We start from the raw sequence: 14,058 nt of genomic DNA, 5'->3' as shown, positions 1-14,058 counted from the left end.
TGAGATATTACATTCCCTTCACAGCCTCCCATATAGACAACACTGGTACTAAACACAAGTAATCAAACATTGTCTACACTATCCTAAACTATCGCTAAAATATTTTAGATGGATATTTGAGATATATATATATATATATATATATATATATATATATTGGTTTCTTTCTGTCAATCATTAATCACTGGATTCAGGTTTCCTATATGGGAGGGTTTTGTTTAGTTGCAGGAATTGGGAGGGGTAAACACACCTGAGTGACAGAATTCAATTCTAGTCTTCTCTGCCTGCACCTATAATCATCCTCTGGACCAGCTCTATACCTTATCACTAGGAGCTCAGAGGTGAGGTCTTTTCATATGGAAATCGGGTCCTGTATGGTGACTGTGTCTGGGGATATGAGCCTGCTTCAAACTACTTACAATATTGGATTAGATTAATTGGAAGTTGAATAGGTAAATAACTTTAAAGAGCAACTTGCAACATTATATTGTTTAAAACTATAAGTATGAGCTGCTTCTATTCATATTATTTATTCATGTGATATAGTTTTCATTTTTTTAATTTAGTAATCTCTTAATCATGCCAAGTGCCTGAAATTTCATCTGTACTATATAGATCACACCCTTTTACTCTGTGACTGATAAATTACATCTAGGGAACATTTGATTCCATTGAAAAGCACATCAATATTTTTCCTAGTAATGTACATAATTTAGACTTGTAATTTGGGAGGGGTAGGTACATTGTGTATATAAATAATTATATAACATAATTATATAACTAACATATAATATATATTGCAATTAGTTCCTGAGTATGCTGTATCCCTGCATAGAACAAACTGCATGTATGGTAACTAAATGGAATGCAATACATTACCTCTGTTATTCACTGAATGTTTTGATTTTGATTTTTTTTTTAACAGTATTCATGTTTTTGGGTTTTGTTTTTGTTTTCTTTTTTACATTGGTATCCCTTTTTGTAACAGTTGTATTGTAGCAATGTTTTGCTCATGATTGGTCACATTTACCTTATAACACATGGAACCAGCTTTTCATGATTTTAAATAAGCAACTTATTTTTCTGGTATGCAGACAAACATTCCTCATTTGAGTTTCTCCCCCATTCTCTGTGATTGTGCACAGATAAGGTCTATGTTTCTGAGTGCAACACATATTGGATTTTGATGTTTAACCATTTAGTATGGTATTGTGCCTTTCTAATATTTTTAGCATGTTACTGGTACACCTAGTATAAAGAGTGACTCGTTCTTATGAGATCGGTTTTTCCAACCATCCTCTTCTTGATGATGTTTTTTGTTTTTTTTTGTTTTTTTTTAGTTTATCTAAGGCATCTAGTAAATAAGTCCACAATGGAAGTAGCTTGTATCTGTGCTTGTATATTCAGGACAACATCTGTGGTCACTTATTTTAGGTTATGATAGCAAACTTGACTTGTTGCTGTAATAATTCAAACCTCACAGAACTTGGTGGGAAGGTTTTGTTTTTTTGTTGGAGAATGTACTTCACACAAAAACTCTATTTCAGATTAAATCATTGTTATATTAAAATACTAAAATACAATTTATTTTTTTTTCCAGGTGCTGAGAATATAATTACTTTGCTTGTTAGTAACCTCATTAGATTCTGGAACAGTTTTGATGAACATTTAATCATTTTACAGGTGAGTAGTTTTACTAGGTCCTCCTTTTATTTATTTTTAAAGCTCTAAGGAGCAAGTATTAACCTTTTAAATGCACAAATCCCTGCAAACATATGTCCATAGCACATCTTAACTACCAAGTCATCTGTTAATGTTAGTGCACTGTATCCAGAGGCTCTTGAGCTCTGGTAAATTTATTGAACTGGGATGAAATGAAGAGGAATCCATGTAATGAAGTAAAACTATAATACTTGGTCATTTGTTAATGCTACATGAAACATTAAAAAAACTATACGAATGTAACCTTACAAATGGAATCTGCACCAAGAATGTGTGTTATTGGTGGTATTTTCTGTAATACTTATGTAATATGAAGTTGATCAGGATGTACTTCATCATAAAATGTTACCTGACGGCACATTTAGAATTGCACTGCAACCCACCCATCCGGTCAAACAAAGTGAACGTAGTATCTTCACAATGTTTTCAGTAGTTTATAATTCATGAGTGTACGTGACTCTTACATGCTTCTGTGAATGGCTTCACTCCTAGAAACCAGTAATGTAGGTAGGAATTGTGTTGAACCTGTTCAGTAATCCAGTCTTTTGTTCTGAAACTAGCCCTTCAGGTTTCCTAGATTAAATAGTACCCTCTAGAAAACATTCATTGTCTCGGTGATACCAGTGAACTGCAAAAATGTAAAGACGCATCACTGCCATATTATGTCTTCATAACAAACAGTCATCCAAACTTATCTTCTGCTTATCTCATGCTGATGTGTCTTCTCAGCAGTGCTCATAATATATTAATAAAATAGTTGATCAGAAAATGATATTTGTACTGAGACCATTTGAGATGTGTGTGTGTGTGTGTGTATATATATATATATATATATATATATATATCTCCTAGAAAACAAAACTACTTTGCTAGTATTCAGTCGTGAGTTTCCAGCACAATTATGAATTTGCCGCTTGAGGCATTTTAAAGTAGGGTCGATGTATGTGAGCTATGTTATATTTACAGTCTAGGCAGAATGATGCTGGAATTACTATGCATATTGCCTGCACATGTTCCAGTATCCTGGGATCTGGAGGCACTGTGAACAGAACACTGGGGCATCCCGCAGGTGAATTAGCTCTTGTCCGGCTGTAATGTAGCCACATGGACATAGTAGCCATGCATCTCCCCTCCATGACAGGAGCACAATTTGGTAAAAACAGATATGTATGAATATAAATGCCCATCCATCCCCACAAAAAATAGGCTGGGGTGGAAAAACTCATTTCATACCACCTTCATGTGTCAAAAGTATTAGACAAAATGTAAAAGCTTACTATGGTTTTTGTCCTTTTTAAATAAAAAAGAACAAAGGATGTCCTGCAATCCTTTTTGTTAGGTTCTACTGTATTCAATGCACTGATCATGTTAAGCTGCAGTTCTTATTATAATAAAACACTGGAATCCATTTATGAAGTGCAAAAATGGATTTGAATACACCATGTCCCTAGATTTCCACATGGGTGCATTTGTGTAGGAGCAGAAGACTGCAGAGAGATGTCATTGGAGGGTTGAGCGTTCCTAAGTATAGGGTAGGTGTACTGATGTTCCTTGTTTGGGGGAGGGGGTGCACAGAGCTTTCTTTGCCAATAGATTTTAGTTTTGCTCTAGCTCACAGCTGGAAGTCTTTGGGTCTCATCCCATACTTCTCATGGGATCTGTTTCACACATCTGACATTTCAGATGCACTCTGAGCATTGTTATAATAAAGACAGTCCCAAAGCCCCCCTCACTCTTATGATTAATATAGGGCACTAGATTGGGGCAGCACAGTGGCTTAGTGGTTAGCACCTCTGCCTCACAGCACTGGGGTCATGAGTTTGATTGCAGTCCATGGCCTTTGTGGCATTTGTATGTTCTCCCCGTGTTTGCATGGATGGATTTCCTCCGGGTGCTCCTCTTTCCTCCCACACTCCAAAAACATACTAGTAGGTTAATTGGCTGCTATTAAATTGACCTGTGTGTATTGTAGGGAATTTTAGACTGTAAGCTCCAATGGGGCACAGCCTGATGTGAGTTCTCTGTACAGCATTGCAGAGTTAGTGGCACTGTATAAATAGCTGATGACATATGGCTAAACAGAGCAGTACTTAGATGAAAGATTGTAGAAGCTTATTTTGAGAGGTTTAGCACAAACATGGTAGGAAGTTACAGTGTACCTCTTTTCACTTCTCCTGAGAACAGAAGGTATGTATACACCCTAAAATGCTCTGGCTTTCAGGTGAACTTCAAGAATGACCTCCATCATGTATACATCTATTAACACTAGTAATATGCGTTTCCTTTTGTGCATTCCCTTTAATACAACAGCTGTTTTCTCAAGAACTAATAAATTGCAATTATGCAAACATGATTATTTCATGTATCTTCTTGTGTCAGAATAGTACTACCCATTTTATATAACCTACCTATCCTCACCTTCTCTTTATCCCTTTATACTTGGACGCTAAGGGTAATTTTATCTTCTAGAATCATCTACCTGGCTTTTTAGTTTAGAAGATACAAGGTCTTTCTAATGGCTCTTTTCCTAAAGCAAGTCTATGGGGTGTAGAGAACACTACTTCCCCCCCCCCCCCACTCTGAACTACAGGAGAACTGGTGTGACTGGTTTATGTTAGAAAAGTTTTGGGGAGGATAGGTTTTGTGACTTTTGTGGTGGGGGAAATTTTTGCACTCATCATTCAATCAAATGTTGTGGACATCTCTAAAAGAATCTATTCTTTTTCCAAGTGATTGTAATCAGGATGCATCTCAATGCTTAAATAGCACTTTATGCAGTCTAATAGAGCATGTATATTTGTAAGCGAACAAGCCATGTAGAGGAATTTGTTATCTTCAGTTATATGGTTATACAAGTTATAGTTTAACACTGCACGATGGAGTCTGTTGCAGGCTGGGCAGTTTTTGTCCAACATACAGAATTGTCTCTTGAGATCTTTTCAAGGGGTGAAGCTGTAGGACTGGTGTACTACCAATATAGGCAAGAACAGAGACCGTACCTACATAAAAAGTACTTGTGTAATGTCTGTTTCTGTTAGTGTAATCATACCCTTGCCACTCATTAGCTGCTATGATAATGGAACACGTTTTATGCTGAGTAACTGTATTTTTCTATTTTAGGCTGTAGACGTTACTAAACATGGATGTAAAACACATAAAAGATTACCTTTCCTGGCTGTACTACCAGTATCTCCTTATAACATGCAGCTATGTGCTGGAACCCTGGGAGCAGACCATTTTTCATACTATATTATTGACAGCCGTTGCTATGGTGATATACAGCTCTTACATCTTCATCCCGATTCATATTCGTCTGGCTATGGAGTTTTTCTCTGGAATATTTGGAGGGCAGCATGAAAGTACTGTTGCCCTAATGAGCTGATATTCTGTATTCAAGTGTTTGGTTTTGTTGTTGTGTTTTTGTTTTTTTTTTGTGTTTTTGGTTTTTTCTTCTATTCTATAATGTATGTGTGTTTTCACTTGTTCATAGAACATGCTGCTTTCTGAATTGGGCACATTCACAATGGCTGGAATCTGATGTTTACAAAGTATTTGTTTTGTGTTAGACTCTTGAATGTAAGATTTTATTGACCTTAATATTGTTTTATAATGCAGTAGTTTCTCAAAATGTGTTGTACATAAATCTTAACTGCACTAAATGCCTTAATTGTGTACATAGTACAATGAACAGTCTTGCTTTGTATATTTCTGGTCATCTATACAAACAAAAAATGTATATATATTTTAATGAAAAGTCTGTGTTTATCATCCAGAAATAAATTGGATGTAAGATTATGGGATTTCGGCACCAGGCGTCGTTCCCTTGTAGTGTCTTGCTTTGTGTGCACTTTTTTTTTATTAAACATAATCTATTTCTAGGCAAATAAAGTGTATTTCTATAGAAGGTGGTTTTTGGTTTTTTCCTTCTTGGTTGTTTAAGGTAATGATGGGGTCCTGAAGCATAATGGTTCATTATATTTGATAATGGGCAACCTTCAAAATATCTGTTACTGCTTCATGAAGATGTATTGCAGTGGTGCAAAAGAGTGTTCATTTTGCTTTCTTGGAATTTCCACTTCCAGAACCTAAATTAATAATTTAAGGATTGGGCAGTTGGAGCCCAGCACTGGACTGAAGACCTCTAGAAGGCATCTCCTGGCTGTGCTGCTCACCTCAAGAGCACTGTTTTGCTGGGAACCAGGAGACGATACAAACAAGAGAATGGATATGACGGGTTGCATTTTAAGTGTGCATAAAACATTGCGCAAAACCCCAGAATACTGCTTTATATGCGTTTTTTAGGGCAAGCCACACAATATATTTAGCTTTGCATAAAATTACTTCTAGCCTTATTTTTTTCCATGACTTGATAACAAATATTTACTGTACTGCAAAATACTCTTTTACCTCTTTAGGTCATAGCTGCCAAAACCAAACAGAACGCTTTAAAAAGTTTCAGGATAAGGAGTTTGTGATTGACTGTAATTGGACCCCTCTAGATTAAAGGCTCGGTCATCCCTTTCTGTTAATGCATTTCTCACCACACCTGAAAATAGCCTTAAAAATAAGTTGAATGGTTTCTTATGTGCTTGCTTCCGCCATTGAGGCATTAACTTTTTATACACACATTAAGGTTTAATAGTGCCTCCTATTTCTCATCTATTAATGTGTTCTACTGGTACAATAGATTGTACTGATAAAAGCACAACACATGAAAAAAATGTTTAAAATGTCTTTTAAAAAAATATTGTAGACATTTTCATGCATAGAAAAAAACATAACTTTTCTCAGTGTGTATGAATGCTTAAACTTTATATTTGCTTGACAAGAGATCTTAAAGTAGACTTGTTTTTTCAGTTAATTCTGAACATTGGCTCATAAAGCATATATCAGTATATGAAATTGTTTTTCCTTATTTAGAGATTAGATGTGTGTATGTGCTACATCATATTGCACAATGGACCAGCTAGAACGCAAAGGTAAAAGTACTGAGTGGGCTGTGTGTGTTGCAATGTTGGTCAGAGGGTTGTTGTCTTGCGTTGGCAGTGTAGAGGATGGTAATAGGGTAATCTTTAAAATCAAAGGTTAATTGCAGACCCAATTTTAACAATACTTACATTGTCCTTTTATAATTGGACTTCATGCAAAGTATGTTCTCAGGTTTGCAGTAGTGCTCATTTCAAGTACATACTGGAGGATATTAAACTTGAAGCTCCAGGAAACGAGTGCAAAAAAGATCTCTCAATGTACAATTTACTTGGATTGAGAATGCAGTGTCTATTACTGCTTTTCTACTATTAAAAGGCAGGCAGGCAGGGGTTGGTGTGTTAGTGCAGGCACTGGCAGCATTTATGAAAACCACTAATATTTGTGGACATTTTGAAGACCACACAATGTGACTTAGAGGCTGTGGCATATTGTAAATGTTGTAGGGGAGTGGACAAATTTTCATAAACTTTGCCATATGTCTATCCTGTTCAGAAAATTACTTCCATTGTTATAAAATTGTATTTGTTTTTCATTTATAAAAACTCATACTATAAAAATGTTTGTATTTAGGTATATTAGATGCATCTATTGTTTACCGGTTTGGGTCAAGAAAGTTCACTTAAACAGGGCTCCATTTGGGATTCAAGTAAGTAGAGTCCTAATGAATGCTATAAAAGCGCTTGTGTATGGGTAACGCCTGTGGGGAACTGGACAGAAGCGCACAGATGACTTACCTTCTAAACAATGACTGCCTTCCGTCTCGGCACTGTTTTCAGTGAAGGTCTGACCCCTGGACCCTGCAGGGGAATACACTAAAAGAGACTGGTGCATACAAATAACAAACAGTTTGATATGTTACTTACCAGTGACCACCTTACCAATGGTCACCAGCTACTTAACTGGGAACAGACTGATACCGCTCCTAGTTACCTGCTCTGGGCCACCTGTGTCCGCTGGAACTCAGCTCCTCCACAGGCCTTGGCCCGAGTCCCTGATGTTAAGCATGCCTTGTACTGGGGCTCAGGATTTTAGATGAGAGGGCCTTACATGCCACTCTCAGTAATTTAAACATTTAACTATCAAGGGAACAAGTGTCCCCTACACTACCAAGGACCCAGCGTCCTGGTAAACCAAGGCCTATCGCCTGCGATCAACTATAAGGGGCCTACTGCCCAGCTAACAACCGGAACCTACTGTCCCTCTAACCACATGGGCCTAATGCCCTCCTAACAAGGATCTAGCTTCCTTTTAACAATCAGGGGCTGCTGCTCTGCTACCCTATCAGGAGCTTTGCGCCCCCCTAAACTCAGGACTGTGTCTCTCTACACCTATGGGCCTTGCACCCAGAAAACTATAGGGCCTTGCACCATATCTAAACTCATAGGCTCTTGTGCCCAATTTATCTCTAAGAGCCTTATGCCCTGGCTTTGTGCCTTAATTCTACCTATTGGACCTCGTGCCCAAGTTCTACTACTGGGGCCTTATGCCTCTCCCTAACTATGGGGCCAAGTGCCCAGATAAACCCTACCTATAACCAAAAATGACCACATCTCTATTCAAGCTAGGTTCATAAAATGCACATAACCCAAGCAATTTGCTCTAATATGAAGCAGCAGCATATCAGGGAACTAGGCATACCTATGGACATTGACGATCTTTGGGGCAGCCTAATCCACCGAAATACCCCAGTTCCATCCTTGAAGCTGACATGCAGTTTGCTTCCCAACCTAATATACATAAAATCACCACATGTCCAAACTGTGACTTGGTTGCCTAAAATCTAACAATACAACATATAAACTGAAATCCAGAGAAACTGACTCTGCCCCAGTGAAATGTCTAGAGCCTTAGCATGCACATATAATTTATTCCTGTCTGATACCCACCAACTAAGCTTTCAAATGCCATACAAATATACTTTCAGAGGTGGCCTAGATGTGAGAAGAGTTTGTGTTAAAATGTGATATGTCAACACCTACCCTGACTAGGCTGGTTTTAGGAACACTTGAAATATGGAACTAAATGAGAAAGTTCCATGTGAATAAATAAAGCTAGTAGATTGACAAAGTATATGTAAAAATTCATAAAGGTTAGACAAGAGCATAAAGGTGAGCTAAATAGAGCATCTACCCCTCAGAGATTAGCCTTTTTTCCACATTCTAATGCAAGAGGACAAGTAATCACCACCTCATTTCATGTGAGAACCCCAGATCCCCCATATCTATGTTCCAGAAAAAAGGTGAAGGCTGTGCAGAACAAAACATACTCATTCTCCAACCAACATATAGCAAGAATACAACATGAAATTTTGCTCAAAAGTTCAGAATAACTGGCTGCCTGCTGTCCAGACATGTGTCCACCAACCTGACACCATCTTATGGTGGTTTAACTGGCTGGAAATGTCCAGCCTTAATATAGAAAAAAAGAAAGAATTAAATAACAGTCCTCACTCCACAGAGCTAATTGTTTTGTTCTCAAGGCAAGAAAAACCTCATCAAAGGAACTAACCTAAGGTGACTGAGAAGACCACAAGTTTTGTGTGGTTTTTTATGTCACAGCAGATTGTGTATGTGCTATGCACCTCAGAGTAACAGATCAACTCTGCACTCTTGAGGTCATCAACTTCCAAAGATGAGTAGGGCATCATCAAGCGACAGCATCTGTCTGTGAGGCAGATATGCAAAATTTCAAAAATTTAAACTTGGACAGAGCATTTGCTAGGTCATTGTTAATCCCTGGAACAAAGGTGGAAGATTACATTATGGGATGGGGCTAATGATGCAGTCCATCCTCTCACAGCCGTCCTCTGCTCTTCTGAGCATCTCTATATAGCCACTGCACCCCCTGCAACGATGGTAATTCCACCACTACCCTGGAATATACCTGGGCCTGGAAGAGATTATGATTAAGCCATATAAGCACCAATGCAGACCAAACAGATAAGGAATTTAAAGCCTCTATCACTGCCATTTAGAGTGATAGAGAACATGCAAATTCAGGATCCCATAGTTCCACTGCAACCAAAACTGGGAAAAACTTCATAGAGTAGAGATTACACACCAAAACAATGCTTGCCCCAAGTGGAAAAACACACCAAAACCTACACTACTCAACACTTCTGCTAAGAACTGTAGTTCAGAATGGTAAACCACTTCCTTGAGACAGTACATGAGTACATTGTCTGCCTCTAGGAAATGGAACCATACCCTAAGATGTTGTTCAGTATCCCTAATCAGTCATAAAAATAGTGAGTAATAAAAAGTGAATTTTTTTGAGTTTAGCCTATTGAACTTGAAAGTGAGGAGGAAATCATTGCATTTACGTCGAGTAGCTTCTGCTCCAGGAGACATCTAGAGTGTTGTGTCAACATCAGTTCCTAAAAAGGTTAAAACAGTTGTGGGGAAAACTAGTTAGTTTACTGAAACTTCCTCCAGGGATAAAGAAAATCTCATGAAACCTCCCTCAAATGCACTATAGCCTCAAAAAATATTGGGCGAGCCATGGACCAATCTTGCCCAACTTGATCAGAAAAGAAGTGAAATATGTCAACTGTACTATCAGTGGCAGTGCCAAATAAGCGCACACTCCTGATAATGAAGCTTGAGTGGCCACTCCCAAGTACCCTGCTCTGCCCAGAAACTGCAAACCTAGCTATGACATAGGATGTTGTGATTGTTAGGTAACAATTCCCACTATAGACTGAAAATCCAAAGACCCAGTCTGTGAAATGCTACGTAAATGAAGTGAAGGTGTAGTAGTGCTTTCAAAAGAACCAAATAGAAGCAACTTGATTAATTGTATCAGGTTTATGGTAAAATAAACCTCTTCTAGTCCCTTCTGAGTGCCTTCAGCTTTAACTCAAACAGCTCAAGGCATGACACCTGCAGAAGAAGGCAACAATATCCAGACCTGTAACTAGGAACTTTAGTTCCCCGGGCGATAGAGAACACTGGCGCTCCCCATCTTGGTGAGAGTAGATGCTGCTTTCAAGAGATGGGCACAGACAGATGAGGCATGGCCTCCTCATGGTGGGCCCAATCCTTTACAAGTCCTTCTTCCAACCCTACCCTCCTCTCTCCTACTAGTTGTAGCTTTGACTACTTGGTACAGCCACTAGTGTCTTAAGTTCAGTTGTTGCTTGGCTAAATCCTATCCCGGACTGTTTGGAAAAGAGATGGATACTATTCCCATTCTGGAAAGCAGAACAACGAGCAAACATTATAGACCTCCCTCATCCCAACCAGCCTGACATTAAATCAATAGCACCCACATTTAATAATTTTGCCTCCATCTGCCCAGTACAGCCCAGCATTAAATTAATACTATTATTTGTTTAATAAATAGGCCTATTTGTCTTTCAAACAGCCCCAAAGAATTAAGGGATGGGGTTGGATATTACATTTAAAAGAGATGCATTTAGAGGCTTTCTTTCTATGTTAATTTGAGGATTGTGAATAGCCTGCAAAATGTAGTAGCAAAAACAATAAAACATTAAAAAATAAGAACTGAAAATTAGTAAAATAGATGTAAGCATATTTGAAATTTAAAGCAGTGAGTTTTGAGTGTCATAACTCAACTTGTGAAGTCCAAAGTTTAATGGTTCTAGAATATGTCCGATATATTATTCATAACTACATAACTCGGATATATACAGATATGAATGCTACTATTGTATGCAAATAAGATAGACTACAAAAAAAACATTGTATGTACAGTTTGCATTAACAGCATCTTTAATTATGGATATATTGTTAGAAAAATATTTTTCAAATCTATATTTATATTAATTATTATACTGTTAAAAGTTCATTCATTTATTTTATAATATTTTTTGTTTGTGTTCTGATGTGACCTTATATTGCACATACGCTTGTGTGTATACTGCAGTCTGTTCTGTAAGGCAAGTATCTAGAAAGAACATACTTACTCCAAGATTCAAATTGAAACGCATCTTGAGATCCACTTCAATTTGAATATGGTCGGAACTAAGCTCAGGTTCTCAAGTGCTCTTTTTCAAAATGCAACTTACATGCAAGTTGCATTTGGACTTGAATCAGGCCCTTAGTTCTATCTCATTACATGGAGAGATTGGCTTAGCTCTCTAAGGTGCAGTCTGCTGCATGTTTCACTGCCTGCCTCATCCGCTCAGTCTACTGTATGGTCTACTTTGACTTCAGCTGTCTCTGATCACCTCTCAGACCTTTAAATCTTCCCAATCCAAGCAGAAAGCAACAGCTTTCTGGTCCAGCAAGTTTGCTGGACCATAAAATTATTGCATTGAACGCATTATAATTTAACATACCTGTACAATGTAATGTAACCTAAAATGAGTAGCACGAAAGGGTTATGCTCAAAAGGATTACAGCTTTGTAACGCCCCCTGCGGGGAAAGACAGGGACAGACGCAACACAAAAGAACTTACCTTGTAAACAATGGTCACCTCCAGTCCGCTTCCAATTTCCCAGCTGCGATCCAATCCCAGCAGATCCGCAGCCACCTCCAATCACGTCCCTCTGAGATAGAGACAGAGATTACGGCCGTGCCTACCAGGTAAGGGCTGTCCGAGACTACGGCAAAGAACAAGGGCACAGTCAGTCCAAGCTCTTTGCCGCCTCCTCACTTTGTTCTTGCCAAGACGCGGGGGACTACAGGCACTGAAGGCCAAGACTAATCCGAGGACTAATCCCGCCTCAAGTACCTCACACACCTGCCGGTGAGGGCCTAACCGAAAGGGGGAATCGAGCGTGATACTCACCGGGACACTCCCACTTCCGATCCGGTTCTCCTGCACCTTCCCGACTCCTGCGGATGACAAGAACACACAGCCTCCCTCTACGCTCTCCGTGAGACTAAGATGGCACCCACAAAACTGGACTGACTACAACGGCGACCCGACCCAAACAACGTTCTAATGGTCGGCAACGCAACTAAGTCAAACCACTATGACTAACTAGGTGTGGTGCACTAACGGAACTGCTCACTTACACGCTACGGGGAACACCAGCCGGTGTTCACAGCCTAAACCGGAGGGCGGTTCCTAACCCCCTCACCCAGGTCGCACCAAGAAGCTGCCTTCTTGCTATGGAGTCACACACCGGCCCTAAGGACGGGTTCTTTAAGCCCGGCTGAGGCTCAGTAGAACAGCACACTAACCCGCGGGCCGACTGCCGCACGGAACAGCCGATCGAACTGAACCGCCCGACTGCCTGTACTCGGGTATCTCACACGTGTCCCTACGTCCGGAACCACAGGTCCACCTGCACGGAACCGGCCTTGAGGACCCTTGATCAGAACCACGGCCGCCCCTGGAACTGCCTCAAGGTGTGCTGCACTGCCACCAACTCACTCAGCCACCCCCCTCTGGGTACCAGTGTGACCCCGGGGACCTAAGGGACAGGAAAACTACGTGTGTTCTCCCCTGACTATGTGTATGCTGGTAACTACACTTGTCCCCACAGCACGGGTTAGCACAGGAAAACCACAGGAACAAAAGCCTACCTTTAATGGGGGCCTGACGTCTTGCCCCTGGACACAGTTATGTAGCACACCCCAAAATACCGTAATGTAAACTATACTCGCCGCACAGACAGAATAAATACAGTATACAGTACTTTGCACGCTACTTACCCGAGCACACCGCTGCTAGCCAACCAGCAGGTTGCTACAGCACCACAGGAGCCTACGCTCTACTGTACCTCCTAACCACGTGTGCTCACCTCACACAGGACCGCGCCTACTCTCATAAGGCTCTCACGCCTCTACCACACACCACCAGGGCCTTATGCCCTACACACCATGGGTCTCTGCCCAGCTACACACAGAGCCTTATGCTCTGATTAACGGGCCTCAGCCCCCTCTCTACCTCAGAGCTCTGAGCCCACTAACTAGGGCCTTGTGCCCTACTACCTAGGGGTCCTAGCCCCTGCCTGAGGCCTGTGGCCTCCCTAACTGACTGAGGGCCTTGTGCCCTTAATAGCATACGGGCTACCAGCCCCTAACCAGGCCCTCTGGCCTTCCTATGGCCTCTAGGCCACTAACTACCTAAGGGCCTTGTGCCCTTGTACCTGGGCTCTCACGCCCCTGTCTAGCTAATAGGGGCTTGTCCCCTTTATCATATATACTAATGGCCTACTGGCCCACTAACTTCGTTGGGGCCTAGTGCCCAGGTCCCTGGGCCTTGTGCCCCTAATTTAGCGTGCCCACGGGCCTTGTGCCCGACCGTGGCCCCGGGCTTAGTACCCAAATTTAACGTTGAGTATACTTACCTGCTCTGCGCAGGATACTCAACTTGCCACGCCGTCTTCTGCTTCTTTCGCCGGGTCTTCCAGACCCTCCAGCCGGCGGCGC

The 14,058-nt window shown here is 40.5% G+C and overlaps 1 protein-coding gene across 1 annotated transcript; it reads left to right on the top strand.

Annotated features, from left to right (window-relative positions):
- Nucleotides 1-296: 296 nt before the first annotated feature.
- On the top strand, nt 297-5,596 carry SPTSSB (serine palmitoyltransferase small subunit B). Its single transcript, XM_075200564.1, has 3 exons — nt 297-452; nt 1,601-1,683; nt 4,843-5,596. The coding sequence occupies exon 3, from the start codon at nt 4,862-4,864 to the stop codon at nt 5,102-5,104; it is 243 nt and encodes an 80-aa protein (XP_075056665.1). The 5' UTR covers nt 297-452; nt 1,601-1,683; nt 4,843-4,861; the 3' UTR covers nt 5,105-5,596.
- The last annotated feature ends 8,462 nt before the right edge of the window (nt 5,597-14,058 follow it).

The sequence above is a fragment of the Mixophyes fleayi genome, chromosome 3 (genome assembly GCF_038048845.1).
Source record: "Mixophyes fleayi isolate aMixFle1 chromosome 3, aMixFle1.hap1, whole genome shotgun sequence".
NCBI classification, from domain to species: domain Eukaryota; kingdom Metazoa; phylum Chordata; class Amphibia; order Anura; family Limnodynastidae; genus Mixophyes; species Mixophyes fleayi.
This window is presented reverse-complemented; position numbering and strand designations above follow the sequence as displayed.

Bases quoted from the DNA above. Each gene is read 5' to 3' on its own strand.
- SPTSSB (XM_075200564.1), top strand. From the start codon at position 4,862: ATGGATGTAAAACACATAAAAGATTACCTTTCCTGGCTGTACTACCAG.